General features: G+C 46.9%; 1 protein-coding gene across 2 annotated transcripts in view; it reads right to left on the reverse strand.

The window, feature by feature from the left end:
- Window positions 1-26832, reverse strand: part of DIP2B (disco interacting protein 2 homolog B) — a 101422-nt gene that overhangs the window by 52821 nt on the left and 21769 nt on the right. For both annotated transcript variants that reach the window (XM_019556432.1, XM_019556431.1), the window contains exon 2: window positions 9537-9608. In XM_019556432.1, coding sequence (XP_019411977.1) covers window positions 9537-9608 — 72 coding nt within the window. The remainder of the gene's footprint in view (window positions 1-9536; window positions 9609-26832) is intronic.

A 26832-nucleotide genomic window follows, 5' to 3' on the forward strand; every position in this document is an offset into this window, starting at 1 on the left:
TGATGAGAAAACCCAAATGCAGTGCTATTTAGGATGGCATTAAAAAGCTGCTGATATTATAGAATCATATTATCTGTCAAATTATTAGCAGGGAACAAAACAGGCCTTGTACAGTTTGTGACTGAAATTCAAGGTTTCCCATGGAGCTGTTCAGAGATCCTGTTTATGGACTTGTCTAAAAGGACCTTTAGCCCTTATGCAACCCCCTTCCACAGACACAATTTACACTGGTCAGCCTGGTTTCATAGCATTAAACCACTGTGCTTTTTAGAAACTGCAACCCCCCGAGAGTTAAACTGGCTTCTTGAGGGGTAAAAAAAAGGTTTTCCACCAAGACAGAAACCTAAAAATTGAATTCTATGAGAAAAATATATATCAAGGAAAGTCTCATCTTTCACAATAGTTTTTATTACCCCAAAATCATAATGTACAATACTTAAAATGGTTTCAGTTATTAGCTAAAAAGCTTTAAAAAGTCCTACTTCTAGCGTGTGATCTACAAATCATGAAGTCCAATGCTGACCTAATGATTTAGAAGAGAAAAAAAACTCTCCCTTGCAAGCAAATGCAATGCAGAAGAGCTATAAAAATGGCACTGCACTGTTCCTCTGGAATAAAGGCAGTCTATTTAAAAACAGCCAAATGCATTTTGAGTGAACAAGTGATCGAAAGAGGCTATTTTTACCGATGGGTCACATACAGTAAACAGGAAGGAAATCGATTCTTTCACAAAGACATCTTGTCTTGCAGAACTAAAACAAAGGGTAATCCAGCTCGGATTACTAGGGAGGACTTGAAAAGGAGAGTTTAGCATTTTAAACCTGGGAAGAAATCCTGACCCAGTGAAGCCAATGACTGTTTTGCCACTCACTAAAACGGGGCAAGGGTTTCACCTCGGGGATCCAGGCTCCTGGGGTCTATTTTTGTTCTGCTGTCGCCTTGCTATATGATTATGGTTGAGTCACTTCACCTCCATGTGCTCCAGCTCCTCTTTATGTAAAAGCATTATATACAAATGCAAAATACATCATGTTGCAGTAATGGCTCCCTTTTACCCTGAATTATGAACAAGGTATGTAATTTTCACGTTAAACGCACTTTGCCATGACTGTGCCAACATAATTACTCAAGGCTGATCAGTCCATGAATGCAGTGCTGTAATTACAGTTTTCTACTGTCACTTTAACTGCTAATTAATAGTCGCACATGGTATCAGATCAATGCTGCATGAAAAGAGGAGGATTTACAATAACAGATCAAACTGCTTTAGTAAGTAAATCACAGGGTTCCAAAATTGGCCGGAAATCCCAAAAGATAACTTTTTCTGTAGCCTGGCAGTTCAATGGGTGACTACAGAATTTGTGCATAAGCATTATGGGATGAAACCTGAGAAACCCAAATGTGTTTTGGGACCACCAAGTTCGGTTTTGTTTTTTGTCACTCAGCAGGAAAACTGACTCAGTGGCAGCCTTCAGCTGAAATGTAAGTTATCAAGCATAAAAACCAGCTTTCAAATAAGTGCTTTTATACTCAACACTTCAAAAATGCCCATCCCCTGAGGGTTTCAATGCTGTGCAGCCAAGACAATGGCCGGCCACTGTGGACTCCCAAGCATCAGCAACCGCATCCTCATATACATATATATCCACTCGCAGACACTCCAACACCAGGGTAAAGGATGCAATGTAAAAATGCAGGGCTGTCTGCACAAGACCTTGATAGCAGTAGACTGGAGTAATTATGCTGCTGTGCTTAAACCTGCACAACTCTTTGTGAACCCTTATTTGAGCTGTCTGCCACTGCTCTAATTCTGGAGTAAGGGTCTGAGGCAATCCAAGCTTCTGCAATGATATTGCTGGAGAAGCAAATGCCTTGATCCTGCTGCTTCCCAAAGCTCACAAGATGGCTATGTTATTTGTGCAGGACCTTCAGGATGTGATTTTGCAAAGAAGCCTAAAAGCTTGGCTTTCAATTCCTATTGAATCTATCAGATTTGAACTCCTTCAGGTTACTTTGAAAATCCTAGCATTTAACACCCAGAAGCTGTAGAGGTTGGTGTGGTTAGGGCAATCGCTAATCCGGCATCTGTCTGGAGTCATTTCATCTTGACCTAACTTTTCAAACCCACAGCCACCATCTTCTAAATAAAACTTTTAGCTCAAATTATAACGGGCAATTACACACTGTCCACACCGTGCATCAGAATCAACGCTGCAATGGGAGAAATATGGTACAAAATATTTTAAATTAAGCATGGTCAATTCAAGGGCACTTTCTGTATATCTTGCCCTGAAAGCCACAGGGACACCATGATTTCTGTTGGAGATGTCAAACTAAATTAACATTACCAACTACTCTATCACGCATGATCAAAACTACTTTCCAGAAGTATCCTATTGTATACGAAGGAAGACAATCTACAGAAGGTATAGCGGAATGACTTCAAGGGGGCCTCAAGTCTTTAGAATAAATACAATCCTCTTCATTATAACTAATCTGGTGAACGTCCAGTAGTCAGCACTTTATTTTTCTTTAAGCGTGTTCTGAGACTTTCAGAGTCCAAACACACAACCACATTTCTGTTACAGTACAGTTGCGCATAATGCCAAGTTGCACTGTAACCCCTGGCTGCACAAAGACAGGAGCATCCACAAGCCACAGGCTGCAAAGAGAGGAAGGACGGTTCTGTGGCTAAAGTACAGGGACTGTGAACCTGGGGACCTGGATTTAAGGGCAGACGTTACACATAGATGACAAACAAACTTGTCATCTTTGCAAAGGGTGCCAGGGTTCACCTGCTTGTCTCTTCCTCTTCCTTTTTAAAACCAGTATGAACATGCAGCTGAATGTTAACTCATCACCAGGCATTCTATCCAGCTCAGGTTAATAGTCTTCAGAAATTACCAGCTGGTGCAATGTCAAGAGCCAGTATGTTGTGTTTGGTGGTCTGACTCTAGTTCTGCATCCCTGTCGCCCACCCCCATCACACCTTACAGAGTACGCTTTGTTAGAGGCCTAGAGAGTTTGCTCCCCAACTCTGCACCTCTAGCTGCTGATGGAGATGCACTGAGGAAGCTGTTAGCACCCCGCTGTCTGTGCTGTATCACCTTGGCAGATGAAGAGCATTTCCACCTTGTGGGCTGTTACTCCAGTATTTTTCAAGAAGCACCAACTTCATACAATGAGTGCTGCTGATTTTAAAACATTTACACACAAAAAACACTGGGGAAGCTGGAATCTCAACAAGAGGATGACTGCTGCAGAAAAACTGAACCCACCGATTAGAACAGGTTGCTGGCAACGGCTTTAAAGCAGCACATGGACTTGTGCTTTCCCAGGCTCCCACATAAAACCCATTACATCTTCTAGTGCCCACTATGGAGCAGACATTTAAAACAGCGTAAAGTCCCACTAGGACTCTGCAGCGGCATACAGATCCATGTCACGTAACCAGCTGCAGAATCAAGACCTTAAATTGCATGTTCATCAAGCAGGAGCTGTCTTTATACTTTGTGCGGTGCCAACCACACCATCTGGCTTAAATAAATTTAGCATGCGATTCAAACACCAATGACAGTCCAATGCATCTTCCTGCGGCACCCATCTGAACCAGTTACTCTCGTCTTGGATACAAATTATATTAAATGACAGGATGAAGAACTACACTTTGCTTCAGACTTAGCCACGTCTGTCTTCATCATGAACAAAGAAGTGCTATTCAGATGCAACGAAAAGACAACTTCACAGGCTACCAGAGCAGCTTAGGGCTTCCTGTTCATTTAACAATTTATTTAGAATTAAGTACCCACTAGATGTCAGCAGCACATTTAAAAAGCATTTTTTTAAGTGAATTACTGAATACACATTAATGCCTTGCTTGCAATATGCAAACGCTGCTCCTTTTTTTTCCACAGGACATCACAAGACAAACATGACAGTTCATTTACATAGGGACCAAAACGTATTCATAAATAATGTGACACACCAAGAACAAGCTCTTTTGTTTCGCTGTCATTCGCATGTAAGAACATATGAGTACAATCTAACAAAGCATGTGACCAGGATTCACAGAGTGGGGAAGAAGCATAAACTTCCAGTAAATCATATACTGTTATACAGCTTCTCTGACAAAGCAGCAGGAGTGAGCTAAGCCTGGCAGATGTTAGGTGACTTTATTTAGCATTCCCTTCAGAATAATCATGCTAGAGCTGCAATTTCTGCTGGCAGCGTCTGGTCACACAGGCAGCACCACAGTAGTATTTTAAATGGGTTTTACTGGGTGCTTTAATTGCCATTAGGTTTTAACAAAGTGTGCTGCCCCCTCACTCCTCAGCCAGGGGAAGGGAACCTGTAGATACAATTATTTATATAAAAAGAATCAGTAAAAGATGCCCTTCATGATCAATGACAGTGTCTAGCTGCATGTTAACACTAACAGCAAAGTGAAAGAGGGCCAGATTTATCTGACTCTTCTGCTTAGAAGGAGAAAAAAAAACAGGTTAACTTTCGAGGCAGGGGGTAGTATTGAACAATGCATTATGCTCATCTGGCTGCTCCCTAAATGGCTGCAGCTTCTCAAATTGTAACCTACAAAGACAGCACAAAAACAGGCTCCTATATCTGGGACTCGCAGGTCACCATTTCCCGAACGCAGAAGTAGCCACTTTTAGGAGCAGACAAGCTGCGTCACGCTCTGGCCGATTGCCGCTTCCACCCCTCTACAGTAGGGAAACCAGAAACTCGCTAGATTTTGGCCTGTTCGGCAGAAACCAGTTCCTCTCAATTTTACCCCCGTACATAACATTTTTTCAAGCAAACGGGAATGCCAGGTCCCTCAGCTGATCTATATCTGGAGAAGACCTGGATGACCTGGAGGCGCAGAAATCGCACCCCCAAATTGGAATCCTTGCTCTACTTGTAACTGTGACGCCCGCTCAGACGTAGCAAGGCAGGAGATAATTCCCAAATTATGGTAGCGGCAAGTCTGATCTTGTCAATGGGTGAAACACACTCCCTAAGCCACACTGTACTGGAACACGTGTCCGATTTACAGGGTTAGGGAAAGCTGTGCTTTAATCCCTGGCTACTGGTCTGTACTAGCTCCCACCAGGAATAGCACAATGTTGAGAGACTGAAAGGAAAAAGCCAGCAAAATCAATAGTGTAGACCTGCGGACTAGTCGGTAGCATGCGACAGAGAGCCGAGGGGAGCTCTGTGGACTCTCGCTTCAAGCTGGGCCAGGATCCCATTGTGCTGGATACTTTACCAACTGTGAGCCCTCAGCTCCCAGTAATCCCACTGAGCATCAAGCCCAGAAACAGCCCCTGCAATTGCTTGTTTGCCTAGAGGAAAAGTCCATTAGCACCAGTAATTTGACTATGTCCTTGTACACCAGGAGTGAGGAAGGAATTCTTTTGTCCAGAACAGTTGACTACCACCTTGTGCTTTCCTTTGGGGCAAAGTAGTTTGCATTTTTAAATATTTCCCAAATAGTAGAATAATTCTGTTTTGCTTTTTAAATCTTTGATAAACTCTGCCTTGTTCCTAGCAGGGCAAGTATGCAAACCAAAAATACAAATATTAGTTAGCAAACAAAAAGCCCTAAGCACTACCTGTAACAGAACGCAAGTTCAGTACACATAAACCAGTTTCAAAATGGCTGAAACTGGTTTGAGATATACTGGTTGAATGTACTATCAGACTTAACTGATTTGGGTCAAACCGGTTTATGCAATGTCTGCCCCAGACCCCTCCCTGGTTTAAGTTAAACCAGAGTCCCCCAGCACCCCTGAGTGCCCTGCCCCTCTGCTCCCTAACCAGAGCAGAGATGGGGGCATGGCCAGACATCTGCTCCTCTAAGGCGAAGGGGATAGGGAAGAGGTTTATTTCCTCCCTGCTAGGCAATTCTCTGCTTGCTGCTTCAGCGGTGGGGGTATGGCCAGCCCCCACAACAGCATGAAGCAAACAGAGATGGGGGTTTAATTCCCCTCTCTGTCCCCGGTCCCAGAGACACAGACGCCAGGCAGGTTCTGCCTGACTGGGGCACAGCAGCGTGTCAGGCAGGGTCCTTCCCCCTCGCTGCTGCAGGGGCGGGGGTGCGGCCAGGCACTGACTGGCATGGCCCCCTGAGATGAAGGGGGCAGGGAGGGGGTGAATTCCCACCTCTGCCCCTGGGGGACTGCAGCTGAGGTCTGCTAGCCCCAACTGCTGCCTCTGCTGATTGCTCCCTGTGCAGGGCAAGCAGTGGAATAGGCCCCCTCCCTGCTCCCTTCACCAGATGCTGGAGGAAGGGAGGAAATAAACTCCCTCCCTGCCCCCTTTGCCTAAGGGGGCCATGTTGGCCAGCCTCTGGCTGCACCCCCACCCCTGCCCCTGCAGCAGCGAGGGGGGAGCACCAGGCAGACCAAAGTCCGGGTCTGTGCCGGTGAGTCAGGGAGGGGGGAATTAAACTGTCCAGTCTCCTCTTAAAGATTTCCAGGCATCACCACTGGAGGCAGTTTATCCACAGTCTGGACACCCTGACAATGAAGGAGTTTTTCTTGGAATTGAACCTGAAGCGTCTTCTAGGAGTTTGTATCCATTGCTCCTGGTCTTCCCAGGGGGTGCCCTGGTGACCAGCTGCTCTCAGAGTTCATGATGTACTTCCCTGATGTAGCGGTAAGCCGCTACCAAGTATCCCCTCCACTTTCTCTTCTATAGGCTGAAGAGGCCCAAGCCCCTCAGCCTCTCCTTGTATGGCTTATCTGATCATATGGGCGGTTCTCCTCTGGACCCTCTCAAGTTTTTCCACATCCTTGTTGAAGTGCGGTGCAAGTTTTGGCAACAAGACCTTCCTGACCCTTTCCTCCAGGCCAGAGAGCTGGAGTAGCACTGCCAGGTCTGCAGCAATCAAAGGGCAGCAGCTCATCAGTCAAATACACCTGAGCCCAAGGTAAAAAATGAAGTCAAGTGAACGTGAAGTACTTCTTGTTCTACTAATTGCTAATTTTCTACTTACAAGTACTCTGCAATATTTTGCAACCAACAGGAAAAACTGAAGGAAAATCTGCTATGCATTTTAAGGGGGGTGTCTTGCTTGTACTGTATACTGAGAAACCCATGTTGCCCACTAACAGAAATAAATCCAATAGGATCTGGAGGCTTCTAGCTGCCCTCCCAGCAGACACCCAGAACAGATTACCGTATCTCGCCAGCCTTCCTTGTGACCCCTGTATTTCTGACTTGCCTGCCACTATCCAAAACAACATGTGCCAGCATCCTCCCTGCTAGGACCCAATTTTTAGGCACCACGCTGAGCTAAATGCACCTGCGTTCCCCCTCTACCCTTGTGCCTTCACGTGCTTCCTGGTGTCTAAGACTGGCCACGACCTGAACTGCGCCTCTTCCACCCTTCGCTCAAGAGGGCACACTTGTAACTTATGCCCAATAAACTGCCCCTTTTCAGCCTCCACCTAGAGGAGAGGTGTATTGCTATGGATGCAGGGGATCCACGCAGAGAGCAAGTTCCTATACAAGGGAGGACAAAGCAAGCAATGAAAAGTCCACCCAGTGGCTCAGCGCACTGCACAGGAGGTTTCCCTCTTGAGGTGGGAGAAATGTGGCTGCTCTCCCCAGATCTGGCCCATCTTTTGAAGCAGCCTGAAAAAAGCATTCTGTCCTTGCTGATGCATTTCAGCAAAACTGGCCCTACCCCAATAAAAGCAGCGCAGTTCAAAGTGGCGAGATCTCCCTTCATCCCACAGGACGGTGCACAGGTAACCACACACACAAGACCCTCAGGTGACACAGGCTATCTGTTGCTTTTGAAGCTATTAGTCCGAGGTGTAAATACATATGGAGGCTGTTCCATGCTATTTTGGTCCTTGCAGAATTCATGTCAATGTTCATGTCATATTTCTTATTATTTATGAATGGGGATGTCTCAAAATAAGGTTCTACAGAGATGTATTTTAATAGCAGCCAGCCACGGACAGAGCAGCAACTCCAGCAAATAGACCCATCTCTCCTGTGTGATCATTTAAAAAAATGGATGCTGCACTCATTAAATGTATTTGACTACATTGCCACCCAGCCTCTAAAACAATGTGGGAACTCCTGGAGGCAGCACAGGATACCAAACTGGGCAGGGGCAGAATTTGGGAATTGCTTCCTAATTTTGCCTCTGCCTTTGGCATGCTTCAGTATCCCATCAGATTTCCCTGTGCCTCTTCTCACCCTCCACCCATGTCTGTAAAATGGGAATAGGTCAACACAGGGAGAGTCCTTTGAGAGTTCATTGGGTTGTTACAGTTTTCTCTTCAGCAGAAAAATCAATCTTCATCGGAGCCGGAGGAGACCACTGCACCTGGCAACCAACGGCCTGCTCCCCCAGGCTACTGCAACCCTGATGAAGTCAGCAGGTTTTCCAGAGCAGCGACAGCTGGACCAGCTGCCTCGAAAGAGCCACCAGACTGCAGCACAATGCATCGAAGTCTACCAAAAGGAGTGACATGAATATTGACATCTACCACGAGTGACACGGTACCTAGCTATTTCACTCGCACATACGCTGGCTCCCACCCCTGCCTTAAAAGACACGTCACTCAGAGCAGCAGGACTGTGAATGGTCCTTCCAGACTTTTTTTCTCACAGCCAAACAGTGTTTTTCAAACCAAACCAAACATGTGTAAAGTAACAGGCACAAGGGCAAAAGCCAGGCTGGTGCATGAGGAGCTGCTGCAGACCTGCAGCACCGTTTTGTTTCTGCATGGCCAGCGGTCAACCTGTCAGGAAAGGCAGTTTTACTTGAGGGCTTAATAGCACCCTGCTATTAATTGTCCAATGTTCTCAGCCCTTGCCCTTGAGAGCTACCTACAATTATCTACCTCAGGCTACACTCTGAGCCAGCCCTACTGCTGAAGATTTTTGAATTAAACCTAAACCAAATGACAAATGACTCCACCTGGTCCAGCATAATGAGCTGGTAGGGACAGTGATGGAGATCTAATGCGCCTTAGGCATGCAGGAGGAATAGCTGCAGAAGAGTTTTTAGGGTAGGACACACATATACTGGCAAGCTAACTTTGTGGTTAAACCATTTTAGGCAGTTCCCAGAAAAAGGATGAGAAGGGAGCATTAGCAGGCTTTCAGGCCCCTTTGAAATGCCTAATTCAAAGCCCTACTTCCCAACCGACAAGGGCCCAAGGACTGCATGTGGGGGGTTTTCTTCACCTGAGGTCAGGTTGGGAAATGGGCTGTGAGCCACAGAACTTCCCATAAGCCATGCACTGGCTTGGTGGGAACGTCCAGGCTCTCCAGACCCAGATGCAAACCAGCAGCCAGAGGCAAAAGGCTCTAGTGCTCCAGGCACAGCTGCAACCATCCATTCCTCCACAGTGGAGCCGCTACACAGCTAGAAACCTGTGCTCAATCAAGGGCATCTGAGTTGACAGGTGGGGATAATACAACCCCCTCCCCCCCCCCAATAAATCTCCTATAATGACAAGGCCAATACACAAAACCAAAGCCATAATCCTGAGCTGAGAAAGGGTACCTGCCTTGGGCTTGTGGGATGTAAGGAGCCAGCAGCTTCGCTCTTTTCTTCTCATATCCCTTCTGCGTGATGTCCCCTAAAATCAAAACCAGGAAAGTCAAATGTTACTTTGTCCTTGAGTTTTCTGTTGCAAGATGTGAGCCGCGTGACCTTCTGAGACAATCACGGGTTTGGGAGATGTCAGTATCTGTGCAGTCAGAACCATTCACAAGGGTCAAGTACTTGCCAGGACATTTTAGCCTTCTTGCTTCTTCATCAAAGCAAAAGATAGAACCAGACACCTCTGCCAGCCTGGGAACACCCCTTCTGTGTCGCTCCCACCACCTCCCTTGGGAGCAACGTGCCGCTTGAAGCAGAGCAGGTGTCTTAGCAGACTATCACCCCAGCACCAACTGTTTCAAAGGAGAAGCAGCTAGCCCCACCATCCCACTCAGACACACGGCCAACTCCACAGCCACCCCCCAGCCGGCCAGACACCAACACCATGGAACAACCCCCAGTACTACAGGGGCACGAGCAAGTAAGGAACTTGGGCCTAATAAAGGAAGCAAACCAAGACCAGACACAGACCCTAAAAAGCCAGCTTCTGATTTTCATGGGTCTGCTCCAGGAATAAATAATCCATCCTGATTCTGAGTAAACTTGGGCAGAGCCAGCAGAGGGGACCGAGCTGCCAGGAAGAGCGGACAGACCCATTCAGACGACTGCCCAGCAAGCACTCAGTGTGGACGGCAGCAGCTCAGTCCTTATAGCTCTGGGTGCAAACTCTTTAATTGCGTCTGCCTTCACATCTCCTGTGGTTCACATCAGGACGATGGACATCTGCCTCTTGGGGGTCCTGTGCAAAGCGCATGCTTGGAAGCCCACAGAAGGGAAACACCAGGGAGCACAAAGTATTAGTAAACTTTTTTTTTTTCCCCAAAGGCCCCACCAGAAGTCCCACCTATGCCACCGTTCGCTTTACTTTCTCGCATTTCATCTGAACTGCAGGAAAGGGACTAAAACCTTGAAGGGTTTAAGAAAGAAAGCCCTGAATTGTTTCAAGGCTTTGCAGCTCGGCATCCATTCAAAACCTCATCTCTCTGGGGATCAAAAGGTAGGAAGCGACCCACTACACAGCTGTGAGGAAGAGCAGAATTCATGTGCACTATGAAATCTGGCTACCACTATGGATGCACTGGTACCACGTGGAGAAGCCATCCATCTGGTTGGGCATTTTCTTTTTTACAGGGACATGATTCTGCAAAGTAACTGGTGGTCAGTCACTAGCAACAAGACTAAGATAGTACAGCTTGAGGCACTAAAAGCTCCCCCCTTCAACAGCCCTCAGCCCTGATGTTGAGTGCCAGAGGTCCTTCTGCAAGGCTCGTTCTACCCCTGCCCTCTCTGTGGCAATTACTGCCAACCCATGCCACTTGGGAGAATGGTTTTGTAGCACAAGCACAAGGCCCTTGGGAAGTGAAATGTAATGCCTTCCTTAACACCAGATGCTCAAATCCCAACACCAGGTGACAAACACTAGACTAATATCCTCTAGTGGGGAGTGGTGCAAACACACGTAGGCAGAAAATTCACTCAACTCCTACCTTCCACAGGGTTTGAGCCAGACCCAAACAAGTCCAAACAAATCTAGCACCAGAAAAGTTAAACATCTGTGAAGCACCAAAATGCAACCCACGGGACGAGTGTACGAGAAAGATTGCAATTTGCAGCTGGTTAAATTAACCCAGCTCGTGGGAAAGGTATGTTGTTAATGCAACAGAAGTGCACCTTCAAAACCAGCAGCAGAGACCATTATGAGTTGCCTTGCATCCACTTACAAGATGCCACTCTGCTGGAAGCAGTGGAATAGTAACAACCACGCTAACTAGGAAAACCCATAGTGCAGTCCTTTCACAACTTCATTTTCAGAGGCAGCTTCTGCCTGATTATCAAAAATCCTGCCTGGGAACATCTGGGGAGCAGACAGAAGGAAGAGGCTGCTGTTCCTGTTCTGCCCAACCCTCCTTTGCAAAGAGAAGCAGGAAGTTCTTCCCTACAAGCCACCCCCCTTTGCCTTTGTTTGCAATTCAGTCTTTGGCAACAAGGAGTTTCTCTGTGCCTAGGCACAGACATGCGGGGAGGTTAAATCGGGTTCAAAATGGCCACCCGATTTAAACGTAGCTCATCCTGGTGCCAAGCTGGCACTTGCAGACCCGGTCTCAAGTGACCAGAAATTAATCTAAACCTGTACAGAAGTTCCATGCACACAAACCAGTCTAAAAATTGTGGAAACCAGTTTAGATAAACCTGGATAAAAGCAGTATAACACTTACTCCATTTAGGTCGAACTGGTGCATGGAATTTCTGTACACATTCCTTATGCGGCCCTGGGGCTGCCACCAGCCCCAGCCCCGGCTGCACTTTGCACCCTCCCCCCACAATGCATCCAGCTATTTTTTGCCCTCCCACCCCCAGCCCACAAGCTATTTCAGGTGCAGCTGCTTTTGTCAATGTTTACCCCTGCCAGAGCCAAACAAATCTCAGTGGGTAGAGGCAGGAGGAATAAGGGTGTAGGTTCTCTAGGAGGGGCTGGGGGCGGTAAAAACTGCCCCTGGTACCCCCAGGATCTCCTACAAGCCCCCTCCTTAAAGGTTCCTATTTAACAAAATCCAAAACACTGAAATAGGAACAAGAGACTCCATTTATCCTGCAGTTTGGAAGTGCTATCGGTCTCCAAGCAAAGTAACACAAGATCAGTCAATGCTTCGGCAGATAAGGTGAAATGAAAGCTCAGTCTTTTTCTCTCCTCCCGTCTTCCTAGATCAAAGGACACGGTGCTTACTCTAAATGAGGCGAGACCCCCGTGGGGGGGGAGGGGGGGGACGACTTTCCAAGGAGGACTGCCCCAAGTAAAGCCTCACCCCTGTATCACCCGAATTTGACAGTTCTGCCCGAGACCCAGCTCTACTTGGCTCAGAGTTACAGGCACTTCTCCTTGTCCTTCCTGCATGTTGGGGTGTCCACACTTTGTCTGGCCACAGGCCATGTTGCCAACTTGCCAAGAGGGCAGAGGGTGACACTTTAACTGTATGACAGGATGCAGAACGGAGACCACACCTGAGTACTAAAACCTGAAGACATTTCCCCCCCGGATTGCAGTGGAAGCACTGGGATGGAGCACAGCCGGCTGGAACCAGGAGCCTCCACAGAGTGGACTTCTGGATCAGAAATGGGCAGTAATAGCTGGGGGCTGCCATGCAGAATTGAGCGGTTTCACCTCGCTCTGCATTATAGCCCATCTCCAAGGAGCTGCAGGACATGCTTTTATTTTTGTTTTAAAACCAACCCGTATTCAGCATCAGTAAATGCATAAACATTACTGACACTTTCTGAACCGGACACTTCCTGGAGATGGGAGGGGAAAGCAGCAGAAAGGCACTCAAGTGATCTTGCGGTTTTCTGCAATACTACAGAAAGCTCTGAGTAGCACTGTGGCCTCCTTTCAGGAGTAACCCTACTAGATGGACATAGTGCAGTGCAGCGCCGTCAGGCAGAGGGGTCAGTAAACACGGGTGGAAGTTAAACATCTCAGGAGCGAATTAAATTGCTGCAGTCTTATAAGCTGGAATTGAACACATGTTAACACTAGGTCTCTTGTTTTTTATTTTTCTTTAAAACCCCCAACCCTTTTGTATGCTGAACTTGAGCGAACAGGAATTAATTCACTGCCTTAAAACAGCAAAGACAACAATGGGACTCTGGATATTTTACAAAACCAAAAATAGAAAACTCCTGCATTCCCATGTGCGTGTCATCACAAGAGTGACACCAACAAATAAAATCTCATTAAAATTTGCAGCGCTCAAACATGGAGAAAGTCTTTTAAAAACTCTAACAAATTTGTAAACAACTTAAAATTTCAAGTCAGAAATTAGAAGTAGTGGAGTGATACCGAGGTGCCATGCTGCTACGCATCCCGTCACGATCAAATGCGTTTGGTAGCGAACTCCTGGGGTGACCAGCACTACAGCCTAACAAAGTTCATTTAGAAATCAACCACACACACAAGGTAACCAGCGGCAGCTCTGGGGGCGTATAGCAGGGGTCAGCAACCACCGGCACGCGTGCTGAGCATGGCACGCAAGGCCATTTTGCTCAGTGCACCACCGCCAGCCCAGGCTTCAAGCAGGTGGGAGCCACAGAGCCCTGGCTGGGAGGCTGCAAGCCCTCCTGCAAGCAGACTGGGCCCCGTGGGCCCGGCTGCAGCCAGGAGGCTGCAAACAGCTGCTCCAGGCTCCAGCATGTCGGCACTCCGGCACCTTCCAAGGTAGACATTGTGGATGTTTTGGCACTCTGGCCAAAAAACGTTGCCTACCCCTGGTGTATAGCAACACCACGCAAGAATTTAGGACAGGTGGTGAAGAAGAAACATGTATCCAAATGTAGCCAAAAAGACCATTTAGGGAAGCAGAATGAATCAACTCAAACAGGACCGTGCAGGACACCTGGCAGAAAGCCCTTTAGAGAGAGATGGAGAGAAGTGAGCAGGTGACAGATCCCGCGGGGTCTGTAAAGCAGATGGTGACATAGGTGCCACTTTCAATAGGGAACCCCCGGAAGAACTGGGCCTCAACAGACATTACCAAGGGTTCAACGGCCTCCGATATACAGCACAGTAAACACTAACTGACAGCGGTCTTAAATCTTTCCTCTCCTGTTCTGCAAAGTCTAAACGAGATCTGAATCTACTGAGATGAAACCAAAAATACATTCATACAATAAAAAAAATGTGTTCTTTCCCTCTGGTCCCCATTCTGCCAATCCACAGGAAATGGAAACAGTTGGATCTGAACATAAATAAGGATTTCCTCACAAAATGTCATAAATGATGGCAACAGGAAGGGAACAAGACAATAAGACTGCAATCTCAAGAGCTGTCCGTTTCTATCATAGAGAGCCGGTAAGTTGTGAAAAGGGGGTTGAAAAGAACATTAGTTTTACAATGTTATGTCTTTCCAACAGATCTAAAGCAGAGTTTCTCAACCTGTGGGTCGCAAGAATATATGAAAGGGTCAGGAACAAACTTTAAAAATGGATTCTCCTTTAAAGGAGAAAAACATGGGAAACTGTGGCTTTTCCCTCGCAGACTGGCACAGCACCACTGGGAACAGGGGGGTGCGGATCAAGTGTGAGGGACACCAGGTCGGGACTGGCCATTGAGGTTTACAAATGGGTCCTGGTACAAAAAAGGTTGAGACCCACCCACCTAAAGAACAGGGATTTAGCGGTCCCATCCCGTCTCCTGCCTGCACAAAAGCAGGGGGGAGAGGTATAGAAGGAAGAACTGCAAAGAAAGTACCAATACTTGGCTTTAAAAACGATGCTGACATTTATTCATTCCTACAAAAGAAGTTACAAATGATCAGCCTTAGTGGTGAGGCATCTGTTTGGCCTTCCTCCCAGCACGACTTACTTAGCTGTGTTCTGTATTTGTATTGCATGCTAGCCACGGCCTTGCCTCCTCCGTGTGCTCTGAAACAGCATTCCCCTTATGAGAAAGTCCTTCCTTCTCAGGACAAAGAAAAACCAACGGTTACAAATCTGTTACCACACTGTCTGCCTCCAGTCAAGGCTCTTGCACGCAGCTACGCGATCAGGATGCACAGTGGCTTTCCTAGTCCCTTCTGTGGTATCTCACCACTGGTTTGATCCAAAAGCCACCAAGGCCGATAGAAAGATACTGCTTGCATGCGGACATCCCTACCAAGACCTGTATCCTCTGCAGCTTCTTTCTGTATTTCTCCCTCTCATCCAATGCCTGCTCCTTCACACCTGTACTGACGGGCCCTTTCTTGCACACCCATTTGCTCCCCCAGCCTTTGCTGCAGTTTCTTACCAGGATAAAATCTCTACTTTCCAAAACAAAAGAAGTCCTGAAAAATATTAAGAGCTCCCATGGATCCCATGGGATGCAGATTGCTCACCTACTAAAATGCTTATCCCCCTAATTTAAAACACGACATTTGACTTCAGTGCTCAAACGAGTTGACCACTGAAGTTCTTCGTTTTGGTTTGGTTTAAGTCCGTCACTTCATATCCAACGGTGGAACCCACAAAAATAAATGCTGTGCTACCTCTGAAGCAAGAGGTAACACTATTATCAGTGCAGTGCCAACATCGCGGAAGCTGATAGTGCAATTATTGCTTTTGGCACAACAAGAGGCTATATCAATTTGAAAGACAGTGGAAATAAAACCAGCAGCAGCATAGCTTCAGAATGGTTTGGCATTTGGGAAAGGTTTAAGGGGAGTTTACTTCTCAAGTGGCAGAAAACAAAAAAGCGTGAAAAAATATTTGCAAGGTTCAATGGGTATCAACACCCACCCTTTGACGGACACCCAAGGGACAACACTCCTAGCATGCCATGCCAACAGTCCCTTTCTGAACTGAACGGAAAATAGCTATGAAACACCCAGCATAATTGTAAGTGTTATTTCTTAGCTGTCAGAGGACGTTTAGCTAGAACAGCGCAATAGCTGAAACACATTTTCTTTCATTTATAAATAGATTCTTAAGGACTTTTTGGAAAAGTAACAACTTTGGAAATTCCCTTTTTATGTGATTCTTTCCAACTGAGAGAAAAATATTATTGACCTTCATTATACAAATCCAATCTTCATTATCTGACTCAATTTAGGGCACAGTAGGGAAGGGCTGTGATAAATATAGGCCAAATTCCACCATGGAGTAAAGATGGTTGCATGAACTGACCCCTGGGTGGGAGCTGGTCCAACGAGTCGCAAGCGATTAGCCTAAATGTTACAGCGGCGCCAACATCCCAAGAACAAAGGAGCCTGCAACTTCAGGGCTCCCACCAGCCTGCAACCCAAAGGCTGCTCTCTTTAGTGATTACGGGCAAACGGTCTAGTCTCAGCCACGGGGCTCAAACAGTGCAAGGTGGTAACACCAGCTAATACTCCCATGCTCGGACAATGCTTCCCTTTCACCGGCCTTGCTCCCTTCCCCCCATGGAATCAGAGCACTGAATCATTTACTGTCTAACAAGACCATAATTACTACAATGGAGAAATTAAGGAAAATGATCACGTAGGATGCAGCATCTCCCTGACAAAGACTCCAAACACTTCAATGCATCAAGCAAAATATTCACACTTCCAGTGGGCTTGCCCGTGTTTCAGAAACATAAAATTGAAGTGATTATTGTTGGAATTGACATGAGAGTATATTCCCATCAATGCTTCTGTCTGAGGTGCCCATCAATCCAAGACGATGGATTAACTGCCATCATCTAACAGTAAAAACTGTAATGGGTTTGCCCCAGAAACAAGGACATCATTCATGCTTCAGTAATTGGTGTTAATACACCACTTCGACACCATCTCAGGGCCCTCCCTTGTTCACAGTTACTTCAAGATGCTGCAGCTCCCAGCCTCCCCTACCGAGAACATTAGCCAGCTCTCGCAGAACAAGGTATCGGTGAGGCTCTACCACCTCTCCTGCAACCTTGTTCTACAAGGTCTGGTAACAACCCTTTGTTTTTCACAGGTGATATATAGAATAAAGTCTAGCTTTGTTGCACTTGGAGCATGGGTTTTCTGCCCCTTGCTAGGAAAAAGATAACACGCCAGAGGAAGCGCTGCCCAGGCATTCCCAGCCACATCTGAACTAGGATTGCTCGGGTGCAGCAGAACGTGTTAGCTAACGCACGTGAGCAAGCAGTCTAGTACGGAGCAGGCACGATCCCCTGCACACAAACTAGGCTGGGTGAATTCAGGCCTGAGGGGGAGTTGAGGTTTCAATTCAACCAGTTCAGCACAAACTCAAGGCAGTGTGCATTGTCTGCACTTGATTTTCAGGCATATTAACATATTAGAGCACCAATCTTTCATCCTAGAAAAGGCCCTTGGGACCACACATGATCCCTGGAGGTAAAGCAAAGGCTAAAAACCCCACACTCGGGACTCTTCATCGTTTTCTGCCATTAAAACAGCAGCCTTGTCCTTCTGCGTGTTAGAAATTCTTATCTTTCAGATTAAAAAACAGTCCTGACTTGCCTCTATTACCTGCATGACTTTGGCTATGATGGCTCAAAACTGAAACCTGCGCTGCACTTCCCAGAGCCCCCAGCCGAGGGCAGAGGGCACCAGCTTCAGGCTACATCAGCAGTGAGAGTGTAACCGAGCAGAGGGTCTGCGCTGGCGCTTTGGGGGTGCGTGCACAGCAAACTTCCTCGGCTGGGCAGGAGAGCCCCCAGCCTGCTCCGCAGGGGCTGCCTCGTGGGCTGGAAGCAGCATGGCCACATCTGTGCAGCACTCCCACCAGCTACCTGCACTGCTGGGCAGCGCTTTCTAACACCATGTGCTCCGGCTAACCCAATCTGCCAACACCGGGTGGAGGTTGTTCAATGAACCTGTAACTCCAGTACAGGTTGGCTGTGTCTACGACAGCAAATCTATGTTTCAAACAAGTCCAGACAGTTCTCAAACTGTTAAAGGCCCAGTGTTCATGCAGCTTCCCTCCCCTTTTTACCAGCAGAACTGCATATCAGATTTCAGCTCTGGTATTGCCACAAAGATCCTCAGCCCTTTTGCTGGAGGACTCTCTCCAGAGAAAAGTCTCTAAACACTGTTGAAAAAGTCTGGTTCTGCATGTATGCAACCTGAAAACAAAGGGAAGCTTTGCAGCTTCCTTTTAAAGGAATCAACTGTTCACGCTGGCAAAAACCCTGCAGGAACTGAACTGACAGCTCCAGAGAGTACCTAAATGAGCAGGCCGTTTGTTCTACATACATACTGAGTATGTAGTTGCTTTTACTTTTTAGTTAAAACACAATCCATGACTGTAGAGAAGCAACTAACGCTGGACAACAAGCATGAGGGCTTTAAAGTCAGAAAAGAAAGACACGTTCAAATGAAGCATTTCCTAGCAACTCTGGAAAAGGCATGCTAAGAGCATTCAGGCAGCTTAAGCTTTAATCTTTAATTTATCCAAAATAATCATGAAAAGATTAAAATAATTCCTGAATCCATACTTTGAACGTGTACAAAAGAGTGTGTAGGGCAGGCGGCGTGCAAGGAAATTGAAGCCAACTGTACAAGTTCCTCCCCGCAAAAAATGTTGAAGTATCATTGCAAAAACGCTTCCTTACAAATCCTGCAGTTTGGATGATGCTGAGAACTCCTGTGCCCAATGGTTAGAGAAACACAGATATCAGTCTCTTGTGGCAGGAAAACCTTATTCCATGACTCATGGAAAGGAGGAATTTACAGCACATGGGAAGTGAGCAAGGATTTCAGCTCAAAATGTTTCCAAGGAAACTCTCAGTGAGTAAGACTCCCTAAGTAAGTCACCTAGCTAACACAAATGCCAAAAGAAAAGAGACAGGTTCCAAGTGTCTCAGCCACCTGACTAACACTGTAGACTGAAGGCTTGCTGAGAAGCCAGCACAAACTTGCGCCCCAATACCATTCTTGGCTTCAGCTCCAGTATTTTTTGTTGTGAAAGTCACAGGACAGACATGACACCACTCCAGATTAAGGGGCACGGACACACATTCAAATTAAAAGTGTGCTGGAGGCAGCAGTCTCTCAGTATAAGAGACAGGGAAGTCATCGGTGAGTCTGGAGAGGACTGAAAAGACCAATCCAAAATCTGCATGTTCAACCACATACATGGCGCACAGTTCCAGGAGGAAGGAGTGGATCCTGGTGACGTCAGGTCCCAGCTCTTCCCTTTCATCTCTTGCACCCATTCACCTCCATAGTGAGGGAGTAGGACAGATGTTTCAGGAGCTGGATGTTGAGTGTCCTGTCCTGTCCAACACAGCTGGTGCCATATAACTTGCTGGTGGTGCCTGTGTACACCAGAACGCTGGCATTAGTTCTGTCCATCCGAGTGACGTGGAGGGTTTTCAGCATGCGCACTGAAAAGGCATTGTCTACCTTTACATCTATTTTACAACACTGTTCCAAAACCTCGAAAGAAGAACATTTGCAGCCTTGAGAAGACAAGAACTTCCCAAGTTAAGTGAGGATGCAGTCATGGAAGATGCTGACATACCAGCATGGCTCTTAGCTGCGGTGGGCAAGTCAAGTTGAGAGCTTAACAGAGAGGTGTCACTAGAAAGCTAAGAAACGTTAAATAGCTTTGTGTTTGGGAAAACCCAGCTGCCGTTTCTGGAAGGCAAGAGGAACCACAGCTTGTAGTACTACCCAGCTACACACCCACTGTATGAAGCACTGCTCAAGCTAGGGGAAAGGATTTGCTTTTCCAAGAGAAGGAAGTCAAAAAGCAAAGTAGTCACACAAAGCTTCTGGCTCAGTGGCATCCTGACTGCACAGGAGACCTGGACTATTACTGGCTGTAGGACCCTTCTTCCCTCAAACCACACTGAAGCATGTCACCCCATGCTAGCTACTTAACACAGTAGGGCAGAGGTAGTAGCTTTGGAAATCCAAGGGTCTACCACTCACATGGCTGGGTCACCATTCCTGCAAGGGTGGAAGAAGAGGTCTGGAAAACTATAGCAGAAAAAGGGGAAAGAAAGCCCCAAAACAATAGAGCTTGACACGCTAGGACGGAAATGGGCGTTCCCCTTATCAATAGCAATAAGGCTTCCTCCCGTCCTATCAGCACTCAGAAAGGCTACTATGATTGGAGTGGCTCCTTTCTCCAGTTTCCTTCTGTAAAGGAAACAGAAGTAAGACCCAGCACTAGTCAACACCCTGCTCAACACCCAGCTGAACATTTAACCCCTTGCAGCAAGATGCACACAAGCAGCGAATCTCCCACCAGTATTTGGAGTTAAGCTCCATGCCCGCCTGCAAACGCTGCCAGTATGAGAAGGCAGACACAAAACAGCCCGTGCTCCCCAGGCTAGCACAGGGAAGCTGTTCTAAAACACCATGCAACAGATTTCTCTCTCCACAAAGTACTCAAGTATGGAAGAGCAGCGCAGTCGAACACCGTGCAACAGGTGACAGTGCTCCAGCAGGGTTGCTTTACAGATCTTGAAACGACTGCAGTATTTATAAAGGGGAAAAAGCTATTCTAACCCACAGCAGGCTCTGCCCAGTATGATCCACTGGAGCCAACAGGTAAGTTGCTAAATGAAAGCAGTGGCACCAAAAAGGCAACAGCTTCAATCAAGGCAAACCTTAAGGGAAAAAAAAATACCCAAAAACAGGAGGAAGAGGATTTTCCTTTGCCTTCAAATAACTCAAGGGATGAAGTGGCAGACAAATTTCTTCCCAAACTGTACAGTCAAAGTCATCACCCTACAGTCACGCACAAGTGCACAAGAAAAGAAGCTGGCTACTTGAAAGCAGAAACAACATTTTTAAACCCCCAGTATTCAGAGAGCTGGAAAACAAGGGATAAGACCAAGCACAAGAGCACTTGAACATTAAACAGTATAATTATCTTAGCATAACTATAGCATTTTGAAGTATAGTAACCAGATTAGGGGCTGGTCACATCTGCCCTAAATTACTCAGCAGCACTGGCAAATCAGCTCAGGAATTCCTACCAAATCCCACCATTAATCTGGCGGAAAGGGAGAGAGCAGGATCAGTGACCAACTCCTGGAAAGCCCTCTTAAGTTTTTCTGTACTTCTAATTTCTTTTAAGGAGTGCCAGTTGGCAGTGCGAACAAATGTCTGCGCTCCCTACTCGTCCATCTTTTGCAGAGCCCAGTACCCAGCGGACACTATTCACAAGTGCTCTTCCCCGGGGGGCAGGCGGAGATTTTTACAGAACAGTCCCCTGGCAGCTAAACACAGACCAGGACAACACGGGGACAGTCACTCTCCAAGCAGCAGAGGCACAATCTTCCAGATGTCCCTTTATTTCCCCCTCGCTCCAGTTTCTACTGAACAAACAGATGGAGTTGACTAAAGAAAACAAATCTCCGGGTAAGCACATAAAAGGCAAAGCCCTGGTCTAACCCACTCACTAAGTTCAGCTCCCAGCAACATTTGCACAGACAATTTTGACTGTTCCTTTTTGAGGTTTCGCACACGTATCGATCTGCTCACTCCAGCCAAAGAAGGAATAGCTTAATAGCGACTTGGGCTTCTTTAGGCTCCTTTGAAAACCACTTACCTACAGTTTGTATCCAAATTAAACCACTCTTAAAATACCAGTATTTCTCCTCCCTTTTTAACACCCCCCCACTACTCCCTGGGGGTCTGTGCCTTTGAGACAAAAATGCACATTCCTAGCTCATTTCACATACCTACAAGACCAGGGATAATGCTGCGGACAGAGAGCAAGTCCCAGCACCAGGAACGCTACAACACTTTGCAAGCAATGAGTCCCTGCAGGATGTGAAGAAGGCAACACAGCACATAACTGCCCTTAGCCAAGATTCCTGCAATAATCTCCACCTCTGCCAGTGACACCAGTTTTGCTGCTCCCAGAAAACAGCTCCACACTTTCTGTCCACTACTGGTTATGCCCAGAATATCTTCCTAATTCTGTTCCTACACGTCCCTGCTCTTTTTATTGACAACACCCCTTAATCTTGCTCTGATCATGGGATTTCATTCATCTGACCTGCAGGGCCCAAAGTGTGAGCAATGCTGCCCTTGACCCCGTCAAGTCAGAACGCAGCTTGGCTCCAGTCCAGCAAAGAGATCTGCCAGGTTCCTCCTTGTACATCAGGATTCAAAAGTGGTGCTACAAGCTCTTCATAGCAAGAATCACAGTTACAACTCTGACCTGAAAATACCCCTCCTATTTTCAGCTACTAAAAGTGCAAAGCTGGATTTAACCAGAAAAGAAGCCCAAGTGCTCCAGACGCTCCATAATGTGGCACAAGCATGAGAAGTGGATTTCAGGCCCCAGGGCTGAGAGCAGGCTCCACTTTCAGCTGTTTACATCAGCAACCGCTGCTCCTTGAGGAATTTCACTGCTAAGGAAACCAAGCTGGCATGCAACCAACCGGGCTAAAATAACCCATTATTCTGTCAGCAGCAATGTTCTTTACAAGAAAGATCATGAAAGGAAGGACTTCTGCTTGGGGTCTTTTCTGGCACACTGGAGAGGAGTCAATGTCTCCATGTTTCAGAGACACTTTGTTCAAATGCGGGTTGTCCAAATGTGGCAGGAGCCTTGTTTTGTGAAGGCCTTCAAGCTGCAAACTAAGATGAAGAAAATGGGCCAGGGACATTAGGAGTAAACATTAAAAGAATCATGCACAGATTAGTAATGTAGCTGCATGCTGTGGACCTAGCACAGCTACCGAACAGCACTGCAGATTTTTCTAAGAAACCAGCTGCCTGAGCCTGGAATCCCATCTTCTGAGGGCATTCATTACTCTTATTACCAATGTCTTAACATGGGCACAAATCTGTCCTTTGTCCCCTTCAGCAAGTTACAGGAAAGTGGACAAATTATTTTGAAAGTTCTTCCAGGCTGCCTGCTGCCTCCTGCCCTAAGCTTTGTCTTCACTGTTTCTCTAATCAGCAGGGATCCTGGTTTTCCGTTTCCCATGGAAAAACAGAGAAAACACGGATTTCTCCTTTTAGCAGAGAATCCCACAGGATTCCTTGCTTTGGCAAAGAGCTCTGCAAGCTGTTTGAGCTCCAGCCTGCAAAAGCTGTTTGCAAACAGGGTGGGAAACCTCCAGCCCAGCCGGGGGGGGGGGTTGAGACTCTGTCAGCCACAGCTCCGCTCAGTTCAGCTTCACTCTGCACTCCTGGAGCCTGAGGTACGTGGGGCTTGCAGGGGGCTGAGGGCCCCTCTAGCAGGGCTGTGGGGGGAGCCAGCTTCAGGCTGCTTCTGTTGCAGCTGCCTGCTGTTGGGAACAGGGAGCTCCAATCTTGAGTCCCTGGCCCCATAGACCTGGCAGCTGGGGGCCCCTCTGGCAGGGCTTGGGGCAGGGGCAAGAGGCACGAGTAGGGTGGGGGGGCTGTTGTGGGGGCAGTGAGGGGCACCAAGAGGGCTAGGGGTGGCTACAGGGGGCTTTTAATTTTAATAATGGATTTTAGAGGTTTTATCAGAGAATCTGCAATTTTTTTAATCCAAGAAAACCAAGATCCTTGCTAATCAGATCCACTGTTTCCCTCTCTGCTGAAAGGACAGGTAACAAGGACTATGATACAGAAACTTCAGCTCCTGTGCAGTGTACTCAGTCTCGTGCAGATAGCCAGCAGTACACAACCAGCCTCTGTTACTACTCATGACACTGACCCCTTGAAGGGTCCCAGTTGATGGGGTACTTCATCTCTTGACTCCAAACATCAGTTCCTCCTAAGGAGGTTGACTTATCCCTGCTGGCTTCCCCAACACAGCTTTATGGAATCACATGGTTGCTGGAACAGGTCTTTTTGCTAAAAAAAAAATAGGCCATAAAAAAAAAGAAAAGCGTTTGCAGCAGAATTAAAGCACAGAAACAAAGCAAAAAGACCTGACCAGGCTCAGGAGATGGGTGGATGAGAACCTGATGGTATTAACACTGAAAAATGCAAGGTTCTCCACTTTGGGAAGAAAAACCTGCAGCACGCTTATAGGCTCAGCAGTACTACGCTAGCTAGCACTACAGAAGAAAGAGACTTGGGGGTCATGATTGACCACAAGATAAACATGAGCCTGCAATGTGATGCTGCAGCTAGTAAAGTGACCAAATGCTGGCTTGCATCCATAAATACTCCTCAAGCAAATCCCAGGACGACATTTTCCCCTTGTACTCGGCCTTGGTGAGGCCGCAGCTGGAGTACTGCATCCAGTTTTGGGCTCTGCAATTCAAAAACTATGTGGAGAAGCTTGAGAGAGTGCAGAGGAGAGCCACGCACATGATCAGAGGTCAGGAAAACAGACCTTATGATGACAGGCTGAGAGCCATGGGACTCTTCAGCCTGGAAAAGTGCAGGCTCAGAGGTGATCTGATGGCCACCCATAAGTTTATCGGGGTGCTCACCAGGATCTGGGGGAACGTCTGTTCACCAGAGCGCCCCAAGGGATGACAAGGTCGAATGGTCACAAACTCCTCCATGACCTTTTCAGGCTGGACATAAGGAAGAACTTCTTTACTGATCGACCCCCCAAGGACCGGAATAGACTGCTGCCGGAGGTGGTTCAAGCACCTACTTTGAATGCCTTCAAGAGACATTTGGATGTTTGTCTGGCTGGGATCCTGAGACCCATGGCTGACTTCCTGCCTCTGGGGCAAAGGGCTGGACTCGATGATCTTCCAAGGTCCCTTCCAGCCCTAATGTCTATGAATCTATGACCGCATCTTCTAATCTAATTAGACAAACCAAGACCTTTTTCTAATAAACAGAGTTTACAGAACTGGGCAATACTATCTGGTCCATGCCTACACTAGTGTTCTCTGCTAGCAAGTATCGGATCAGATTTAAAAAAAAAAATTCCCAAACTCAATCCTGACATAGACAATGCAGAGCCATTAAAACCCACCTGGCTTATGATCACCACAAGTCACAGCACTGCAAACTGACATAAATCTTGGGTGCAAAAGTGAAATCACGCCAGTCGAGAAAACACATTCCCTGCATGACGCATCAACATACTGAGACCTAATCTGAAATATTCCTTACTGACCCTGATAACGGCAACACCCACAGGAAGAAATGCAGGTACAACATCCACTGTCTTGTCACGAGGTGGGGAGCATTATTAGAAGCAGGTGATTAGCCATGCAGCTACAGAAGTGCAAGGGAACAAGGCCTTTGTGTGTGCCTGGCCCGGCGCCAGGGTCTGCTGGGCAGGTACCAACGCACATTCCACAACCACACAGTAACACTAACAATCGCAGCAGAGGAAACGGTCTTGCAGTTACTCTGCATCTGCTCCAGAGGCAACAAGTTTTGCGCTCCCAGGGTATTTTTAGACAAAATGCTCTAAAGACTTGCTTCATTCAATCAGCTCCAACTGCACCTACCTTAAGATATAAGCTGCACACCATTTTAATAAGAAAAATGAATGCTTCTCTGGTTTCATGGCAGGACCTATGCTGAATGCTTTACTCTAGCACAATCACAACAGCTATTTCTGTGCCTCCCACAGTAATGAGACCCTGGAAGATTAATTTTTTCCCCCCTCTTGACATGAGTAGGTCCCCACTGTCATAAAGCCAGGACAAATGAGAGCAGTTATCCTTTCTTATATTGACACCAAAGGCCCCTGAACCTGGACATACCCTTCTTCGCCAATCCCTTACAGTAGAGGATGACCGTCGTCCATGAAAACCATTTTCATGGAAGACGCCTGTGCACTACTTCTTTTATCATGGAGAAGTTGCTGCACATCAGCTTCCACATGGCTCTCGACAGAACAAGGCCTTGATCCAGAGGCAAGGAGACCAAGACACTGGGGATCTCATTCCACTGCAGCCTTCATATGCTCCACAGCCATTGAGATGCCAACACCTTCTTCCATCTGCTCTGCCATTGAGGACTTGGAGACTCGGGCACAGGCAGGCTTATTACAGTCGTGACCTATATTCACCATGTCACATCACCAAAGGATGTATGTGGCTTTTCAGGAGGGAAACCACTGCCTCTTGCAGTCCTCCCCACATCCTGGTGGTGTAGACCAAGCAGAGGCAGCAAACCTCCCTTGAACATCATTCCATTCACCACCTGTGGACACGCTGGACAGCAGCACAGCTCTGCCCCACAGCCTTCTAAGATGCATGCCCCACCTGGACACAAATGACTTTGATTAAAGTGCTCTATTTAACGAATTCCTCCAAGAAACATAATTATTACTTCTGCTATTGGGCTTTCCCTTTTTAAGTTGCAACAGCTCCTTTTTGGGGATTTAAATGCACTGAATTTTCAAATGCCTGCTTGCTGCCAGAGGGTACAACAGATTAGGGAAGTCACAGTAAGATTCTTTGAGAATGCAGAGTCAGCTGTTCGCCAAAAGGAGGAAAAAAGCAACAGAAAGAGACAAAAGCTCTCGAAAAGTTACTCCCACTTAGAGACAAGCTTAGCCTAATGGCTGAAACTTTGCAGAAGATTAATTAGCAAGATGGGAACATTTGCACAAGTATAATGATCCAAGATACAGAACCATGCGCATATTAAAACCTGTCACTACAAATGCTTTAGCTGTTACCTTAATGATTTTTTGAAAGCAAAAACTTTTCAATCTTAAAATCATAGAATCATAGAATCAATGAGTCCGACCCCCTGCCATGGGCAGGAATGACACTGGGGGTGGGAGGGGTCATAAGACCCCAGCCAGGTGCCTATCCAGTCTCCTCTTGAAGATTTCCAGGGAAGGTGAGAGCACCACCTCTCTGGGAAGCCTATTCCAGGCTCTGGCCA

The sequence above is a fragment of the Crocodylus porosus genome, unplaced genomic scaffold (assembly GCF_001723895.1).
Source record: "Crocodylus porosus isolate Cpor-Errol unplaced genomic scaffold, CroPor_comp1, whole genome shotgun sequence".
NCBI classification, from domain to species: domain Eukaryota; kingdom Metazoa; phylum Chordata; order Crocodylia; family Crocodylidae; genus Crocodylus; species Crocodylus porosus.